The 20,952-nt window shown below is 40.2% G+C and overlaps 1 protein-coding gene across 5 annotated transcripts in view; it reads left to right on the top strand.

Annotated features, from left to right (window-relative positions):
• kif20a (kinesin family member 20A) overlaps positions 1-20,952 on the top strand; it is a 122,426-nt gene that overhangs the window by 55,121 nt on the left and 46,353 nt on the right. For all 5 annotated transcript variants that reach the window (XM_069899213.1, XM_069899209.1, XM_069899210.1 and 2 more), the window contains exons 13-14: positions 10,526-10,665; positions 19,055-19,208. In XM_069899213.1, the coding sequence (XP_069755314.1) occupies positions 10,526-10,665; positions 19,055-19,208 (294 nt within the window). The remainder of the gene's footprint in view (positions 1-10,525; positions 10,666-19,054; positions 19,209-20,952) is intronic.

The raw sequence follows: 20,952 nt of genomic DNA, 5'->3' as shown, positions 1-20,952 counted from the left end.
AAAGAAGAATCAAAGTCCATTCTACACCAAATAGCTGAACATCACTAATCCTGTTGGATTGTTTAATTGGAGAGAAAGGGTCAAATTAACTGTAGGAATAGAAATATTATGTTACCTGAGGAATTTCACATTTTGTAATAATCTTCAGTGCTTGAGAGGTTGCTTGCCAGTTACCATTTTTAAGTTCGATTATTATCTGTCGACATGTTCAACCAGATGAAACAGCGTTTCTCCAGACCACAGTGCACGCAATGCACTTCACATAATAATCACGAAGATATAATTTTAAATAAATGGGGATGATTTTCATGGTTACAGTACTGTTCATCAATCTTACAACCTGTGGGTGTGGTGGGGGGAGGGGGGGTGGAGCCATTTCCTAGGCTGGCAGTCCTGATTTTGATGTCTTGTACCTTTTGATAGTAGAAATTCAAAGATGCTGCCTTCCAGATGGAGAGGGTCATCAATAATTCTAAGTCCTATTTAATAAATGATCCCAGTAAAAATGCCGTCAGTAGAGGAAAGCAAGACCCCAGTGTTTTGATTATCTTCTGTATTGAATTCCAATCTTTTTTTTAAACTTTATTTATTCGTTCAAAAAACAAATAATATATGACGTATACAGCAATTAAACATGAACATTTTTTTTCTATATCTATAGAAAAATTAGAAAAGAACCCCCCCCCACCCTTCAGCCAACTCTCCTAAGGAGAGCCATTAAAAAAAGAAGAGAAAGAATATTGAAACAAATTAAATATACATATTAAAATCGAATCAATATAATTGATTAATATAAATTGAAATGTAAATATTCTGAGTATAACAGTCAGTTATTAATTTAAAAATATAATTATCATGCGAAACATATGTAATTTTTTCCATTATTAAACAATATTTCATCTCAATATTTCATCTATTAATATCAATCATATCGTACTAGCAATACATTTTTTCGCTACAGATAAAGCTAAATATACAAAAGCAAGCTGGAACTTATCTAATCCCAAACCTTTCAAAGGTTGCAAGCAACCCAATAAAAATACTGTTGGATAACATAACATAACATAACATAACAATTTACAGCACGGAAACAGGCCATTAGGCTCTTTTAGTCCGCACCGAACCAAACACCCCTCTCTAGTCCCACCTCCCTGCACAATGCCCATAACCCTCCATCTTCTTCTCATCCATATACCTGTCCAACCTTTTCTTAAATAATACAATTGACACCGCCGCCACTATTTCTCCCGGAAGCTCATTCCACACGTCTACCACTCTCTGAGTAAAGAAGTTCCCCCTCATGTTACCTCTAAACCTCTGCCCCTTAATTCTTAACTCGTGTCCTCTTGTTTTAATCTTTCCTCCTCTTAACGGAAATAGTCTATCCACATCCACTCTATCTATCCCTTTCATAATCTTAAATACCTCTATCAAATCCCCTCTCAACCTTCTACGCTCCAAAGAATAAAGACCTAATCTGTCCAATCTCTCCCTATACTCTAGATGCTTAAACCCAGGTAACATTCTGGTCAACCTTCTCTGCACTCTCTCCACTCTGTTTATATCCTTCCTCTAATTAGGTGACCAGAACTGCACACAGAACTCCAAATTAGGCCGCACCAACGTCTTATACAGTGTCAACATCACCTCCCAACTCCTATATTCCATGCAATGATTGATAAAGGCCAGCATACTAAAAGCCTTCTTCACCACCCTATTCACGTGAGTTTCTACCTTCAGGGAATGATGTACCGTTACTCCTAAATCTTTCTGCTCTTCTGTATTCATCAATGCTCTCCCATTTACCACGTATGTACTGTTCTGATTCTTCTTACCAAAATGAAGCACCTCACACTTATCAGCATTAAATTCCATCTGCCATTTTTCAGCCCACTTTTCTAAGCAGCCCAAATCCCTCTGCAATCCTTGAAGACCTTCTTCATTATCCACTATTCCACCTATCTTAGTATCGTCTGCATATTTACTAATCCAATTCACCACCCCATCATCTAGATCATTAATGTATATAACGAACAACAATGGGCCCAATACAGATCCCTGAGGCACACCACTGGTCACCGGCCTCCAACCTGACAGACAATTATCCACTACCACTCTCTGGCCTCTCCCTTTCAGCCAATGTTCAATCCATTTGACTATCTTAAAATTTATACCTAAAGACTGCACCTTCCTAACTAACCTTCCATGTGGTACCTTATCGAAGGCCTTACTGAAGTCCATATAGACAACATCCACTGCGCTACCCTCATCCACATTCCTAGTCACCTCTTCAAAAAATTCAATCAGATTGGTCAAACATGACCTTCCTCCCACAAATCCATGTTGAGTGCTCCTGATCAGACCCTGTCTATCCAGATGTTTATAAGTACTATCTCTAAGAATTTTCTCCATTAATTTACCTACCACAGACGTCAAACTTACAGGCCGATAGTTGTCAGGCTTCCTCCTTGAACCCTTTTTAAATAACGGAACCACATGCGCAATGCGCCAATCCTCCGGCACTATCCCCATCTCTAATGACATTTGGAAAATTACCGCCAGAGCCTCTGCTATTTCCTCCTTCACTTCTCTCAATGTCCTGGGGAAGATCCTGTCTGGTCCCGGAGACTTATCCACCTTTATATTCTTCAAAAGCCTTAAAACTACACCTTTTGTAATCTCTATATTCCCCATATTTACCCAATTTGCTTTTTTTTATCTCACATCTCCCAATATCCTTCTCCTTAGTGAATACCAAAGAAAAGAAACTGTTCAATATCTCCCCCATTTCTCTAGGCTCCACACACAGTTTTCCGCTCTGATTTTCTAAGGGACCAATTTTGTCTCTAGCTTTCCTCTTACCATTAACATATTTGTAGAACTCTTTTGGATTAGTTTTCTCCCTGCTTGCCATAGTTTCCTCGTACCTTCTTTTAGCTTTCCTAATTCCTCTCTTAAGATTTCTCTTACATTCAATGTATCTTTCAAACATCTCCTTAACTCCATGCTTCTTATATCTAATGTACGCCTCCCTTTTTCTTCGAATCAAGTTTACAATATTCCATGAAAACCACGGCTCTCTCAAACCTTTTGCCCCTCCTTTTAACCTAACAGGAACATAAAGCTTTTGCACTCTCAAAATCTGATCTTTAAAAGACTTCCATCTCTCTACAACATCCTGCCCATAAAACAAATTGTCCCAATGCACACCCTGCAAGTCCTTTCGCATCTCCTCAAATCTAGCTTTTCCCCAATCAAAAACCTCAACCCTTGGCCCTGACTTCTCTCTTTCCATAATGACATTGAAGCTGATGGCATTATGATCACTGGACCCGAAGTGCTCGCCAACACTAACCTCCGTCACTTGACCCATCCCATTTGCCAACAGTAGATCTAACACTGCTCCTTCTCTGGTCGGCACCTCTACATATTGTTGTAAAAAAACTATCTTGCACACATTTCACAAACTCTAACCCATCCAGTCCTTTCACAGAATGTGTTTCCCAATCTATATGTGGAAAATTAAAATCTCCCATAATTACAACCCTGTGCTTATCACAAATATCTACTATCTCCCTACAGATTTGCTCCTCTAGGTCTCGGTCCCCTCCGGGTGGTCTATAATACACCCCTACAAGTGTAACCTCTCCTTTCCTACTCCTCAGTTCCACCCAAATAGCCTCCGTGGATGTGCCCTCTAATCTATCCTTCCTAGGCACCGCTGTAATATTTTCCCTGACAAGCAATGCAACCCCACCTCCTCTTGCCCCTCCGACTCTATCACACCTAAAACAACGAAACCCAGGGATATTCAGTTGCCTATCACATCCCTCCTGCAACCATGTCTCACTAATCGCTACCACATCATACTTCCAAGTATCAATCCACACCTTCAGCTCATCCACCTTTTTTACAATACTCCTGGCATTAAAATATATGAATTTCAGAGATTTCCCAATTTTTAATCCCTGTTTTCCCTCATCTTTAATAACAACATTATTTACTTTTCCTGCCAATTGCCCTTCATCTTCTTCCAGAGCATTTCCCTTCTCTATCACCTGCCCATCCATATTCAAATACTTACTACAAACTTTCTTTGTTTGCATTCTAACCTTCTCCTTACTGCTCTGTATTATTTTGTTCCCTCCCCCCAACCATTCTAGTTTAAAGGATCCTGAGTAGCCCTAGCAAATACCTCTGCCAGGATTCTGGTCTCCCTGGGATTTAAGTGTAACCCGTCCTTACTGTACAGGTCACATCTCCTCCAAAAAAGGTCCCAGTTATCAGAAACTTAAAACCCTGCCCCTTACTCCACCCCTTCAGCCACGTGTTAATCCTCCACCTCATTCTATTTCTATTCACACTGTCACATGTGAATAACATTCAAAATTATACCCGGTCAGTCCACTTCAAATTAATAATATTCTTATAAACTGAATAATCTCCTTCACTTACCGGTAATATTTCACTTTTTTCCCAGTTAACTTTATATCCAAAAAGACATCCATATTGTATTAAACATTCCTTCAAATGCAAAAGTGACTGAGCTGGGTTTGTTAAATACACCAATACGTCATCAGCAAATAAATTAATTTTGTACTCCTCATCTAAAACTTTCATACCTTGTATCTGTGTATTTTGTCTTATAAACTGTACTAAAAGTTCAATCACTAACGCAAACAAAGCTGGTGATAAAGGACAACCTTGACGAGTTGATCAAGTTAACTTAAAAGATTCCGAAATCAAACCATTGGACAATACTCTAGCTACCGGTTTACTATATAGAGCCCTAATCCAACCAATAAAAGAAGGACCAAACTTAAATTTTTCCAAAACTTTAAACAAAAAATTCCATTCAACTCTGTCAAATGCTTTTTCTGCATCTAAGGATATTACCATTGGATGATCTAAAGAATGTCGAAATCTATTAATCAAACTAATCACGCGCAAAATGTTATCTGAAGCATATCTATTCTTTATAAAAACCTGTTTGATCAATATGAATCAACTTTGGTAAAAATTTAGCCAATCTATTCGCTAATATTTTAGCTATTATTTATAATCTACATTTAACAACGAAATTGGTCTATAAGAAGATACTTTCAAAGGATCTCTGTCTTTTTTAGGATTTACTGTAATTAAAGCACTTGAATAAGACTCAGGTAATTTATAATGTTCTCCAACTTGACATAATACATCCCCAAACACTGTATATAAATCATCATAAAAATTTTTATAAAATTCAACCGAGAATCCATCATCGCCAGGCTATTTACCATTCGGCATTTCCAGCATAGCCTTTTTAATTTCTGAATCAGTAAATGCTTCTTCTAACTCCTGTATATCTCCATCCTCTAATATTGGTAAATTCAGCTGTGATTTAAAAAAAAAAGATCAATCGATCTAGTTTCCTGTTTTCCTTCAGATGTATATAACTTTTTATAAAATGAATAAAACTCATCATTAATGTCACGAAGTTTGTATGTAATAAGAGAATTCCGTCTAACAGCATTAATAGTCCTCGATATCTGTTCTTTCTTTAATTGCCACGCCAATACCTTATGTGCTTTCTCTCCCCATTCATAATACCATTGTTTAGTCCTATTAATCACACATTCAAATTGATAAGATTGCAAAGTATTATATTTCAATTTCAGCCTAGATAATTCTATTTTCTGATCTTCTGTAGCATCTTTCTGAAATTCCTTTTCTAACTCATCGATCTGTTTCTCTAATTCAAGACTGATTTAATTGATTCTTTTTTATTTTAGAAATATAACTAATTATTTGTCCTCTCAAATAGGCTTTCATAGCATCCCATAATACAAACTTACTTTGAACAGAATTAGAATTTTCTTTCAAAAAAATTAATTTGTTTTTTCAAAAAAATCAATAAATTCCATGTTTTTTAACAACATAAGCTATTTGAATTTTCTCAGAAGTTTCATATGTAAAATATAACAGAGAATGATCTAAAATCATCCTACTTTTATATTCTGCTTGTTGTATTTTCCCTTGTAAATGTGCCGATACTAAAAAGAAATCAATCCTTGAAAACGATTCATGTCTAGATGAATAACAGGGAAAATCTTTCTCTGTCGGATTAAGATGTCTCCAAATATCTACTAAATTAGGATCTTTCATCAATGCTTGAACCTGAATTGCCATCTTCTATATTTTAACTTTCTTCGGAGATTTATCTAATAAAGGTTCCAAAACACAATTAAAATCACCACCAACTAAAATATTATCATTAGCCTGACCCAAACATAAAAATGCATCCAAAATAAATATTTAATCATCTGCCTTTGGAGCATAAATATTAAGTCCAAAATTCACTAAAAATTTTACAATTCAATTTAAGAATACATCCTCCCTTTTCCTCCATTGATTGTAATTCAAAAGATAAATTTTTATGTATCAAAATTGCTGCACCTTTAGCTCTAGAATTAAATGAAGAAAAATATACATGCCCAACCCTAATCTCTTTATATAGAAACTCAAATCAACGTATATAGGCCCTCGAATAAAAAAAAATCACAAATTAAAAGCTAAAAAAAATTAAAAATAATGAAGAAAAAAAAGAAAATTTCCCCCCCCCCCCCAAAAAAAACTACCAAAAGGTAGTAATCCCCTAAACAAAAATTGGGTGTGGATCACCCACCAGTGGCTGATGACTAGTAAAGAACTTAGTGCACATCCCTCCCTCCCTGCCAAACAGTCAATAACATCAAAATCTCATAACAAAAAAAATAGAATTAAAAAAATTCTTCTTTTCATCCAGAAGATTCCAATCTCGAAGATCCCATTTCAGAAGGAGGTAGACATTTTCCATTCCCGTTTTTGCCATTTCTGCCATTTCTTCCGTTTCCAGAGCAACCAGATTTTTCTTAATGATGAACTACGTCTTTGTCCTCTTGTATCTGGCAATGAATCACCAAAGACCATTGCTTCACGATCAGTTTCAAAAAACCGAAATTGATAGTCTCCATAAAACACCTTCAACATTGCAGGGGAACGAAAAGTAGACTTATAACTTTTACACCACAAAACTTCTTTAACTGGATTGAATCGACGTCGATGTTGAATGACCTCTTGACTCAGATCAGGATAAAAAAGACTGCTATTCTGAATCAATAATGGGGTTTGTCGTTGTCTCGCATTTTGTACTGCAAGTCGAAGTATTGCTTCTCTATCCAAACAACTCAAACATCGAATTATTACTGTTCTCGGTGGTTGACCAGCTGAGGGTGTTCTTTTTAAAGCTCTATGGGCTCTTTCCAGTGCCAAACCCCCAGAGAAAAATTCTTGCCCTAATATTTTCGGAATCCAATCTTTAAAAAAAGGAAGAGGGTCTTGTCCTTCTATACCTTCTGGCAAACCAACAATTTTCACATTATTCCTTCTGCTTTGATTTTCCAAATAATCTATTTTTCTTTTTAATTCCTTCTCGTGTTCTCCTAATTCTATGACTGATTTTTCCACCTTCAATACTTTTTCTGTGTTAGAAGTTGCTTGTTGTTTACAGTCCAAAAAATCAGTCTGAAATTCTTCATAAGATGCATCCACACGTGCCTTACCAGCATTCATTTGTACCATTTCATTCATTTGAGATGTCAATAAATCCATTCCAGGTTTTATAACAGCTTGAATAGCTGCCTTCAATTGTGATTCAGTAAAATTCAGCTCTGCGCTCTCTGACATGGTGGCAGAACAAGGTAACTGCATCTTCTGCTGCAATTCAACAAAAGGCATTTTAAAAGATTTACTGCTGGTCTGGACTCCCAGCGACGGCATCCCGACTTCTTCAGGGAGTCGCCGCTGGTCTCCCCCCGCATCTTGTTGTTTTCTCATCCATTCGTGAAGAAAAATGACTTCTTCAGATTGTAATGCGGCCTGATCTTCCTTTTCAGCCTCCACAGGTGGCAATGAAGAAATTGAGGCTGCTTCAAGTCGTCTAGGCCCCAAATCTTCAGCACTTCGAAAATGTAACTTCCTCTGAACGAGGTTTAGTCTTTTTACCATTAGTGGCCATAATAATTCCTTAATACTTTAAACTAAAATTTAAAAAATTTAAACTTGGAAACAAAGTACATACCTCTGATGCTTTCCAGTTACCATACCATGCCATGATGCAGCCAGACAAGACGCTCTCAATTGTGCTTGTATAAATAATTATCAAGATCATTTGTCCAAAAAATAATGATGGCACTGGTATGGACCTGCAGAGTGTGGAGAGCAGAGAGATTGGGCTCTCCTGCAGGGTCTGACCACTGTCAGCTCTGCACAGGCTTTAATGGCCTTTTAATGTAGCCAATGGTGATAAAAGTCCTGCACTTGTGTACGGGCCCAAGATGGAGGCGCCTATGAGTATCAGAGGTCATGGGAGGTTGCAAACTCCAGGCAAATAGAGGGCTGGGCAGGACACTAGAAAATGGGGAAACCATTTCCTGTTGAAGACACAGAGGAAATGACCCACGGGACAATGACCACAGTAGTGGGCAAGCAAGGGTCTGCGAGCTGCTAGCATCTGCGGTCAAGGGACTCACACCAGGTAATGCACTGCTGGAGACTTGCTTGAGACTGGTATGAAAGGGTACCAGGTGTTGGAACCTGGATGTGAGAGGGGGCTGAAGGTTTCCTGATCACGTCAGAGGTTTGCATCTGGAGCTCAGATGGCTGATGATTTGGACTGAATGCATATCCATGACTCAAGTCAGGCTCTTTTGCTTTTTCTCTGTCTAAGGGGTGCTGGGCAATTTCTGCTGATGGCAAATCTTTGCCTTATGGTAGTCTAAAGGAAATGTTGTGTAATATTTGACGAATGTGCTACGATTAATCTTTAGTCTAATGTTAAAACTATATTTCATGTGTGTATATATATTTTAGTAAAAGTTTTGGGTGGACAGGGCTCATTTACATTCTAGATACATGGTACTTTGTAGCTGTTAGCTGGCTTCAGCACAAAGACAACACTTTAAACACATGGTTCTTTGAGGGAAGATGGAGAGCCATTTGCAGAGAGGAATGGCTGCTGAAGCAGAAAATGAAAGGATTTTTAATGGTTCTTGAGATTTTAAAAACAATGTTTTATTTCAGAAGTACCTGGCCATTCTGCTCTTGCGAATAGATATCAGGGCACTAAGTGAACTAAGATGCTTTTAGCACATCAGTGTGAAAAGACATTATGAACTTCAAAGACAGACATGAGAGATTTGCCAGAAATATTATTGAAATGGAAGATAAGATTCAGATGAAAAAGCCTGATCTGCTAAGATGCAGAACTGACCAACAGCAATATTCCTTGCAGAGGGGAAAAAAGCTGCGTTACTCCTAATAAAAGGGGACCCAAAAAAGTGGATTTCAAAAGGGAACCACTTTTCGATTGTGCTTTTGAAAATAATGCAGCCTCATCATGGAAGAAAACTGAAGATAGAAGATAAAAGATCTGAATATTGACATCCTGGAAGACAGGACTTGCGTTATCATTATAGATACAGCATAATTGGCTTTTAAATAAGTAAGACCACTTCTCATTTGGACCTAGAAAATGGTCACTCCTGTTTGAAGAATCTCTGAAAGGCAGCTCATCAAGACTTGAGTTTAAAGAGATCTGAAAATGTAATGTTTAAAAGTGCTTCATAATTATTTCTGAACTGAAAATTTAAGACCTTCAAGCAAGACTAAAATGATGCTGAAATTTTAAAATGGACTTTTCAGAGTTTGGGCATATTGGGGGTTTTAAGATCAAGTTAAATTGAGAGATAAGTAAGAAATGTTATGTTATTAATGGTTGAATAAAAACTATTATTTTGAATTTACCATAACTCAGTGAAGTTTTGCCACTGCTGTTCCTTTTGTTAGTGCTAACAAAATTGAGAGGGTTGTTAGTTCGTAATTTCATATTTTTGGTTTTATTACAATAAATGAATCTTGAGATAGATACCAGTAGTCTTGCCCTTTGCAATGTTCTTGGGAAGTATAGGCACTGCTGCACCTTCCTGACTAGTGAGGTTTTGTGGGTGCAGGTTGGATTGTTGGAAGGGGATATGAAATTAGATATTGTTGATGGAGATGGTGATCTTGTACAGATAGTGATCTGTGGCCTACTATATTGTGGTAGTGAGCAAGCTGGGGGCGGGGTGCAATTTTTGCAAGATTATTGGCAGTAATTTAGTAAGTAGTATTTGACACTTACACTTTAGTTTATTGCACCCTTGAATGTTGCTGCACTCATAATTCATTTGGAAATCCATTTGGCTTTGGTGTTGTCAGGAATATCCAATCTAATTTACAAAAATACATTTTAACAAAATTGAACTATTAGAATGAATACATTTATATTGCAATATATCAAATCGATGCTGATGAAATGAATCTGTAACCAATGTGTGATGTTGTCATTATTTTAAACTACTGTTTTAATTAAGTTCTATATTGTCTTTTGCTGTGGGCTGTAAATTGTTGATAGTTTTGTCAGAAATATTTTTGAGTTTTATCTAATAACCATGTGTTTACTCCTTAGTCATTGCAGAAAATTATTGAATGCCTGCAACAGCATCTAATTAAAGAAAAGCGGGCAAAGCTGTTAATGGAGAGCGAGATCAGGGAGAGTGTTGTCAATGAGATGATGGAACAATACAATGCTATGGAGAAACACTGGAGGTACCTATTGATGGGAATAAAGCCTGATGTTGTTGCTTAGAATTAATTCTTTGTGGTTATTATTAAAATAGCAGCAAAAAAAGAATATGTATGTTTTACTGGACGTGTCCAAATTTGTTTTTACCCTCAGATTTTTAACTTGTCAACTGAGATCCACAATATGAAGGCAAAACAATATGTTCCTGTCCAAAAAAAGATTTTTTTGACTTTTTGCATCTTTGAACTTTTTTAGTGGTCTTTGAATTATATCCGGTTTCATTTTGCAATTACACCAATGAGTTGGGTAGTGGAGATAGTTGAAGGGTTGTCAGTGACAAATGAGCTAATTGAGTATGCTAACAGGCCCTTCATCCCAACTTGTCCATGCTGACAAAAATGTCTCACCCATACCTTGCCTACATTTGGCTTGTATCCCTCTAATCCTATCCATGTATTTAAAAAAAATTTAAAAATTGGTGCCCCTCACTTTGCTATAAAAATCTTTCTCCACTACCACCCCCTTGCATCTCTGATTTTGCCTTGTCAAGGCAAAAGACTGTTCACCTGATCTAGTTCCTCATGATTTGTACACCTCTGAGATTCACCCTCTTCCTTTAGCTCAGGCTCTGAGTCCTGGCAATATCATCATAAATCTTCTCTGCAGCTTCTCTAGCTTGATAACGTCTTTCGTATAACACAGTGACCAAAGCCAAACAATATTTCAAATGGGGCCTCTCTGCACAACTGTATCATGACTTTTATATTTCATTCTGTTCTTTGACTGGTGAAGGCTAATGTGCCAAGTCTTTTTGACCATGCTATCTAACTATGGCACTTTCAAGGTACTACATACCTGTACTAGATAGATCCATCTGCTCTTCAACACTACCCAGATCCCTACGCATGTTAGAATGCCCAAAATGAAACTCTCAGTTCCATCAACCATTCCTCTGCCACTTGCCCAACCAATCAAGGTCATGCTACATTTTGGCAACTGTCTTCACTATCGACAATATCAGATTGGAAAAAAAATGTCCTAGATCTCTTGTAAAGTAAGCGAAAACACAATGGCATGGTTAGCGTAGCAGTTAGCGCAACATTTACAACACCAGTGATCAGGACCAAGGTTCAAATCCCATGCTGTCTGTAAGGAGTTTGTATGTCTCCTCATGTTTGCATAGGTTTTCTCCCACTATTCAACTCACACCGGAGGTTGTAGGTCATTTGGGTGTGATTGGGCAGCATGGGCTTATGGGCCACCATGCTGTATAACTAAATAAATAAATTTAAAATTTACACCCTAACAGATCAAACAGTTAACTTTATGTACCAAAGATGGATGTATAACCAATGTTTTGGACTTGGGCCCTTCATCAAGGTCTGAGCAAAATGTAAGCAGGCTCCCTTACAAAATGGTGGGAGGAGGGGCAGCGTGGACCCACAGGCAGATATAGGTGGATAAGGGAGGGAGGGCACACCATCAAGGGAGGGGGGTGGCTCTTTGAATTAAATGGGAAGAGGTGGAGAGCTTATGGAAAGATGGAGAGGGAGGGGGTTAGTGTGGCTTTGGATTGACAGTATATGAGGCCATAGACGACGTGGGAGAGGGGCGCAAAACTAAATTGATTGACTACTGGGAGATACCTGTCGTTGTTGCGGACAGAGTGAAGGTGCTCATTGAAGTGATCTCCCAGTCTCTCATGTAGAGAAGACCATAATGGGAGATATCTCCTATGGATTCACAAATGAAGTGTTGCTTCACTTGGAAGGATTGTTTATGAGACTCCGAATGGTGGTGAGGTGAAAGTATGGAACTTGCTGTGGCTACAGAGGAAGATACCAAGGGAGCGATTGATGGGAAGGGATGAATGGACGAGAGAGTCATAGAGAGAGTGGGTCCTTCAGAAGACTGGGAGGAGAAGGGAAAATGTATCTGGTAGTGGGATCATGTTGTAGGTGCCGGTTATTGGAGAGGATAATGTGTTGGATGCGGAGGCTTGTTGGGTACATAGAACAGCACAGTCCAGGCCCTTCACCCCTCTGTTGACCATATAACAATTACAGTACGGAAGCAGGCCATCTCGGCCCCTCTAGTCCACACCAATTTAAGTGATCTCCTCTAGTCCCACCTACCTGCTCCCTGTCCATAACCCTCCAATTCCCTCACATCCATGCACTCATTCAACCTTCTTTTAAATGACAAAATTGACCCTGCTGCAACCACCTCTTCTGGAAGATCATTCCACTCAGCCACCACTCTCTGAGTGAAGAGGCGCCATCTCATGACAAACAACAAGGGACCCAACACCGATCCTTGAGGCACACCACTTGTCACCGGCCTCCAACCTGACTCTCTGGCATCTACCTTCTAGCCACCGTTGAACCCATCTGACTATCTCAACATTAACACCTAGCGCCTCAACCTTCTATGTGGAACCTTATTGAAGGCTGTTGTCAAACTATATATTCCTACTAAAAAGAAAACTAAAGACTTCCTACCTTGTGACCCTCCATTTTCCTTTCATCCATGTCCCTTTCCCATTTTCTTTGCTTTTATCCTTAAATTTAAAATTGAGACATACAGCAAGATAACAGGCCCTTTCAGCCCACAAGCCAGTGCTGCCCAATTACTCTCAATTAACCTAGAACCCCCAGTATGTTTTGAACATTGGAAGGAAACCAGACTCCCTAGGGAAAACTCAACAGGCACGGGGACAACGTACAAACTTCTTACAGTGTGGATTTCGAATCCTGATCACTAGTGCTGTAACAGCATTGTACTAACTGCCATGCTAACTGTGCCACACCTTGTCCATAGCTATGCTAAAGCTCAGGGAGTTGTCAGTATCACCGAAATGCTCCTCAACCAAGTGGTCTGCTACCTGACCAGGTACCTTACCCAATACTAGATCCAGTATGGCCCCACCTCTGGTCGGTTGGTTCACATAATGTGTCAGGAATCCTTCTTGTACATAACTGACAAATTCTACCCCATCTATTCCCTTGCAGTCAGGAGATGCCAGTCAACATTATGGAAGTTGAATTCTCCCATAACAACCCTGTAATTTTTGCACCATTCCAAAATTTGCCTACTTGTATGTTCCTTGGTGTCTCGAGGGCAATTTGGGGGCCTATAGACTGCTCCCAGCACATGATTGCAACCTTCTTATTTCTGACTTCCACCCACAATGACTCAGTGGACACTCCCTCTGCAGCATCCTTCCTTTCTACAGCCATGATACTATCCCTGACTAGTAATGCTACTCCATCCTATTCTTTTCAAAAACACCTAAGCCCCGGTACCTGAATCAGCCAATCGTGTCCTTGCATCAGCCAAGTGTTACACTTCCATGAACTGATCCATGCTTTTAAGTTCATCTCTTTTATTCTTAATACTCCTTGCATTGAAATAGACACATATCAAACCCTCCAACTGACTATGTTATGCTTTCTCCCCTCTCTATCCTTCCTCACAAGCTCAACACATTGCATCATGCTTTCACCTTCTGCTCTATTCTCTGCCCTCCCATTCTGGTTCCCACTCCCCTGCCAAACTAGTTTAAATTCACCCCCACAGTTCTAGTAAACCTGCCTACCAGGATATTGATCTCTCTCCAGTTCAGGTGCATCCTGTTCTTTTTGTACAGGTCAGACCTTCTCCAGAAGAGATCCCAATGATCCACAAATCTGAACCTTTGCATCAACTCTTCAATTACATGTACATCTGCCACAAGTCCCTATTCCATCCTTCACTAGTGATTTTCAGCTTCCTTCCTGACACCCTATACTCCCTCCTCAGGATCTCATCCCTACTCCTATCTATGTCATTGATACTGTTAGAGTCCAGAGGACCCCAAAAACTAGCAGCAATAGATATGCACCACAACACAGGATTACTTAAACAAAAGTAGTTTTTAATTATATTTCAACAAGAAAACAGAATTAAACTTTACTTAACCTACTTAACAACTTAATTCTCCCCCTCTAATACTAAGCACAGGTGTATATTTAAGATTAGAAAAGTTCTTTGGATCACAGTCCAATCTCACGGGTTGCAGGCAATTCTTGTACTGTGCACAGAAGTTAGCATTAACAAAGTTCACCAGGCTTTGGTGTTTAAAAGGCAAATGGTTACCACTCAGGAGGGTTCTTGTTGGTCTTCAGAGAGAGATTCCTTTTCCAGGACATCCACAACTGATTCCTTCTCAATCAGTCTTGCTGATGAAACTTGCCCCCTTCAGGGTTCTCCAGATGATCCTTTTTCTTTCAGGTCACCTTTCATACCACCAGTCTTATCCTTTGACCAGGCAGCCTTCCAAAGTTTGCCAGCTTGTCCCTCTGGAACTGATTTCTGTCTCTTTCCTCTCTGTTTCACACCCTCCCTCTCTGAGAGCCAAACTGTTCTCTCTCTGCCTGCAAAGAACACATGCTCTCCCAGGCAAGTTGTTGAATGTTGCTCCTCTGCAAAAAAACATTTTGCAAAAGTCCTGCAAATATTCTGTTTTTAAAATGTGTTTGTGTGCAAGTTACTCTAACAAGCCACCTCTAAATACTCTGTCACAGTACCGATGTGGACCATGACTGCTGGCTGCTCACCCACTTGAGAATGCTGTGGACTTAATCAGAGATGTCTGACCCTGGCACCTGGGAGGCAACATTCTATCCAGGAACCTCTATCTCATCTGTTTGCCTAAATTGTGAATCCCCAATTGCTGTCACTCTCCTCTTCTCCCTTCCCCTTCTGTACTGAGTTGAAGGACCAGAGTCTGAGCCAGAGAAATGACAAATGTAACTTGTCCCTGGTAGATCTTCTGTGAATTTGAATAAATACACAGAGGCTGTCACAGACTTTATCAAAACAGCTGTGGATGAGCGTGTCGCCAACAAATCATTCAGGGCTTTCCCCAACCAGAAGCCCTGGATGAACAATGAAATCCAGAATTTGCTGAGATCCAGATCACAGGCATTTAAATCTGGAGATCCAGATCAGTACAGTAGGAGCAGGCATGATCTGTGAAAAGCTATCTCCTGGACAAAGTGGAGATTTCGGACAAGAATGGAAACAACAAGGGACACTCGACAGCTGTGGCAGGGTTTAAGTGTTATAACCTGTTACAAAACCATATCCAGTGAAGTAACAGACAGCAAAGCTTCGCTCCCAGCGGAACTCAACACCTTCTATGTCCGATTTGACAACAGTAACAGCGAGAAGAGCCACCCCTCCGCACCCTCACATTCCCTTATGATCCCACCCTGTCCGTATCTGAGGATGATGTGCGTGCTGCCTTCAGGAGAGTGAATTCGAGGAAAGCATTCTGGCCAAGTATTAAAAATCTGTGCTGACCAACCTATCAATGTATTCACAGATATCTTCAATATCTCACTCCAGCAGGGTTTGGTACCCACCTGTTTCAAACAGGCATCAATCATACTGGTGCCCAAGAAGAGTCTAGTAACCAGACCTAATGACTATCCACCAGTAGCACTTACATCAACAGTGATGAAGTGTTTTGAAAGGCTGGTAATGAAACAGATCAGCTCCTGTCTGGGCAGTGGCGTGGATATGTTCCAATTCGCCTATCGTAGCAACCACCTCACTGGCTCTACATAAAGCACTGGAACACCTGGATAGCAAAGATGTATACATCAGGATCCTCTTTATCGACTACAGTTTGGCATTTAACGCCATCATCCCCTCCAAACTGATCAGCAAGCTCCAAGACATGGGACTCAACACCCCACTGTGTAATTGGATCCTGGATTTCCTCACCTCCAGACCACAATCAGTGAAGATTGACAAGAATATCTTCACAATCTTCATCAGTACCAGAGCATCACAGGGCTGTGTTCTTAGCCCCCTGCTCTACTCCCTTTACACCTACAACTGCATGGTTCAGTATAACAATAACACTATCTACAAATTTGCCAAGATACCACAGTACTGGGTTGTATAAAGGAAGGGGGTGAGTCAGTATATAGGATGGAGAATGAAAACTTGACTGAATGGTGCATCAACAACAATCTTGCACTCAGTCTCCAAGGAGCTGATTGTTGACTTCAGGAAGGGAAAGCTAGAGGTGTTCAATCCAGTGATCATTGAGGAATCAGAGGTGGAGAGGGTGAGTAAATTTAAGTTCTCAGGAGTTACTATCTCGGGGGTCCTTTTCTGGACCCAATACATCAATGGCATCGTGAAGAAAGTGTGTCAATGCCTCTACTTCCTCAGGAGTTTGCAGAGGAAGAGCAGAGACCCTGGGAAATTTCTACAGAGGTGTGGTGGAAAGTTTGATGATTGGTTGCATCACTGTCCAATTATGGGTTCACCAATACTCCTGAGTGTAAAGCCCTCCAAAAGGTAGTGTACACAGCCCAGGACATCACATATAAAAGCATCTCCACTTTTGAACATTGACAGGGCATGCTGCCGTCGGAGGGGAGCAGTAATCATCAAGAATCCACACCAGCCAGCAAACGCTCTGTTCTCACTACTCCCATCAGGAAAGAGGTATCAGTGCCACAAGACTTGCATCACCAGATTCCGGAAGAGCTGCTACCCCTCCACCATCAGACTCTTCAACAACAAACTCAATCAGGGTCTCATTTAAGGACTCTTACTTGTGCACTTTATTTTTTTTGTTCTGTGTATTGCACAAATTTGTTTACGTTTGTTATTTTTACTCTTGTGTCCAGTTTATTTTTGCACTACTGATTAGTGGTGATTCTGCTGCGCCTGCAGGGAAAAGGAGTCTCAAGGCTGTATGTGATGTGTATGTACTCTGACTATAAATCTGAAATCTAAATGATTTTACCCTCTGCCCCCCAAAATTATCCAAAATGGTAAATGTCGTTGAGGGGATCGTCCACAAGGGTGCTCTGCCTGCCTCTTCCCTCTCCTAACAGACCCAGCTACCTGATTTTTGGGGGTGACTATCTCCTTGAAGCTCCTGTCTATCACCCTCTCTGCCTCCTGAATGATCTGGAATTCATCCAGCTCCAGTTCCTCAACTTGGTCTGACCTCACCTGACCTCCACCCCACCTCCCCCTAACACCTTCTCCCACTCTAACCCCTGCTTGGTCTTTGCCACCCCCTCTGACCTACCCATGGAGATGGAATGATCTGTCATCACTTTTTATAAATTAAATTTAGACCTACATCACTGTAAAAGGCCATTTTGGTCTGTGCCGCCCAATTTATACCCCGTTAGCCTAAGGGTTGAAGGGTGGGAGGAAACTGAAGCCTTCAGAGAAAACATGCAGAAATGGTGAGAACATACAAACTCCATACAGGCAGCGTGGGATTCGATCGCTGACGCTGTAAATGTATGGCGCTAACCATGCCACCTGGTTGAGCTCAATAGAGGCTTCACCTACAACCCCCTTTGTTTATACCTTATAGAGTTCCGTGCATGCCACAATGCCAAACTCTTCTCTGTTCCCACTTCCTCAAACAGGATTTTCCACCTCCCATTGAAGATTTTCCTGCTTCCTTCTCGGCCACCCTGTCCTGGCCAGCTGCCTGCTCTGGATCTTTTTATTTCAATTGCTGCTGAGACATCAATTGACTCAACTTCACCACTCCCCTCACTTATTCCAATCTGTATGCTTTGCCCTCCTCTCACAACACACAGATCCCAACCTCTCTATCAAACCCTCTCTGCTGCTTCAATGACAGGGATCTCTCAGTGATCAACCATTTTAATTCTATACTCCACTCACTCTGACATGTCTGTCCATGGGCTTATGTACTGTCAAATCAAAACCACCTATAATTTGGAGGAGCAGCAGCTAATATTCTGTCTGGGCACTCAAACCTGATGGCTTTAGCATCAACTTCTCTGGTTCCTGCTAGACCACTCTCCATTCTCCCTCTCTTCCCCATCCAGCTCTCCACCCCTTCCCTCCTTTTCCAGAGCCATCCATCTATTCTGTCCCTTAACCCCCATCACACCTACAAATGTAGGTGTCTGCCTACATTTTGCTCATAACCTGACATTTGTTATGTATATTTATCTTTTCAATATAATGTATCCTGTTTAATCTGCTGAGTTTCTCCAGTATTGTGTTTTTACTTAACTTGCATTGTTTGCAGATTTTAGTGTTTTACTCATGTTCAACACAGTGGGTGGAAATGCCTTTGGTTTAACTGGCTAATTATGTCATTGCTCTATAATGTCTTGGTTTTGGTTGGCTTTAGCAAGTAATTTTTTTTACCATCTTTTTAGGCCAAAATAAAATGTATTTTCATACTTTTTAAATGGATATTAAAACAATTGAGTTTTATTATTTGTTTTGGACAATGATGTGCACATTATGAAGGGTTCAATTTGCATTCTCTTTTCCTGGCCAAGGAAAAGCAGTAGCCCTGTGAGACTGGGATGGGATTCAACTGTTTTTCTCTTATCTTATCAGCGAGCAACTTGAGGAACAAAAAGATCGCCTGGAGTTTGCCTTTGAAGCAAAGATGAAAAATTACCAAGAGTACGTGAAATTCTATTACCAGCAGTCCTCTGCCGAAGAGGACGTTTCTGAATCAGATGATGAAATGTGTTATGATGAAACATTGGTAAGAAATATTTTTGATTATTGCAGACATTTCATTAATCGAGGAAGCATTGGGTCTTATTTTGATTTGTAAAAAATCAAAATCTGCATGGATATGCCAGTTGAAAGGAATGAGCATTCGTGTTAAACGAGGGGAGAGAATATTAAATACCAGAAAGTTGGTCCCCTAATGATCCACTGAATTGGTGGAATGAATGATGTGAATAGTCTTGGTGTTTCTTCTCAGTTGGAAACTGGATCCTATAGCCTTGAACTGACAGGTGACAGCTGATTTGTTGTATCAACCAGATTGCTGTGGGTCTGGAATTGCGTGGTGATGAATAAAGTGAAAATCCAGAAGGCTCTGTGGCGGGGTTTGAATGTGTCTCCCTGAGTAGCTGATGTCTTTGAATAAGTAACCCAATAACACAGCACTGTTATTGATATAGTGATGAATGAACCTGACCACTGGCCAGATGAAAATGCAGCAAGCAGTCATGGTGCACTAGACAATCCTCAATGATGCTGTCTGCAAGGTAGCATGGATTAAGTAGCTTTATCGCACTGACTTGCCAGACAGAAAAGTTTGACCACTTTCTGTCATGGTTCCTATTTGAGAAACGAAGCTTAATTACCACTCGAGGAAAAGGGCATATTCTTAAATGGCCATATTGTAATGAGCCCACATCATAGTTTGCCCTTGCCATTGATGCCTGTGAAGCATTCAAGGGGTTGGATGATGAAATTGTTTTGGTCAAGCTATTGGCTGAGCCTAATAGGTTTTAATTTGGGTGACATGCTGGTGGGATCTCTGAATGTGACATCTTAAGATGTTAAGTGGATAACTTGTTTCTGTTCAGCTCGATTGTTATTTCTGAGTGGGTTATGCCAAAATTTGCTTTCCAGTCTCTGTAATACCGTTATTTTCCAGAGGGTCTGGAGAGAGATATCGATAGGTTAAGTGAGTGGGCAAGTCTGGCAAGTGAAGTACAATGTTGGTAAATGTGAAGTTATTCATTTTGGAAGGAACAATGGAAGATCAGATGCAAACAATTGCAGCAGGCTGTTGTGCGGGTGGACTTGGGAGTGCTTGTGCATGCATCGCAAAAGGTTGGTTTGGAGGTGCAGCAGACTATTAAGAAGGCAAATGGAATGTTGATCTTCATTGCTAGAGGGATTGAATTTAGGAGCAGGGAGGTTATGCTGCAACTGTACAAAGTACTGGTGAGCCCAGATCTGGAGTGCTGCATGCGGTTCTTATCTCCTTACTTGAGGAATGATGTACCGGCTTTGGAGGCTATGCAGAGGAGGTTCACCAGGTTGATTCCAGGGACAAAGTGGTTAACCTGAGGAGAGATTGAACCATCTGGGACTGAACTCACGAGAATGAAAGGAAATCTTATTGAAACATAAAATTATGATCCTATTGGTGGGGGAGACTAGAACTAGGGGACATTGCATTGAGATCCAGGGGAGCGAAAATCATAGATGTCCCCACCCTCTGGCAATCAATGGAATTCACTGCCCATTGAAGCAATGGAAATGACCCCAATAAATTTAGGTTGGTTAGATTTTTACATAGGCTAATCTCCACCTACCTGTATTTTCTCTATATCCCCTGTCATTAGATTAGTAATGATCTCATTGAATGGTGGAGTAGGCTGGATGGCATACTCCTGCTCCTATTTCTTATGTTCTTGTGTTCCCCGTGGCATCGATACCATACCTTGCACACTGCTGTCCAAGGTGTTAGAATTGTTCATGGA

This window comes from Narcine bancroftii, chromosome 9 (genome assembly GCF_036971445.1).
Source record: "Narcine bancroftii isolate sNarBan1 chromosome 9, sNarBan1.hap1, whole genome shotgun sequence".
Lineage (NCBI taxonomy): Eukaryota > Metazoa > Chordata > Chondrichthyes > Torpediniformes > Narcinidae > Narcine > Narcine bancroftii.
This window is presented reverse-complemented; position numbering and strand designations above follow the sequence as displayed.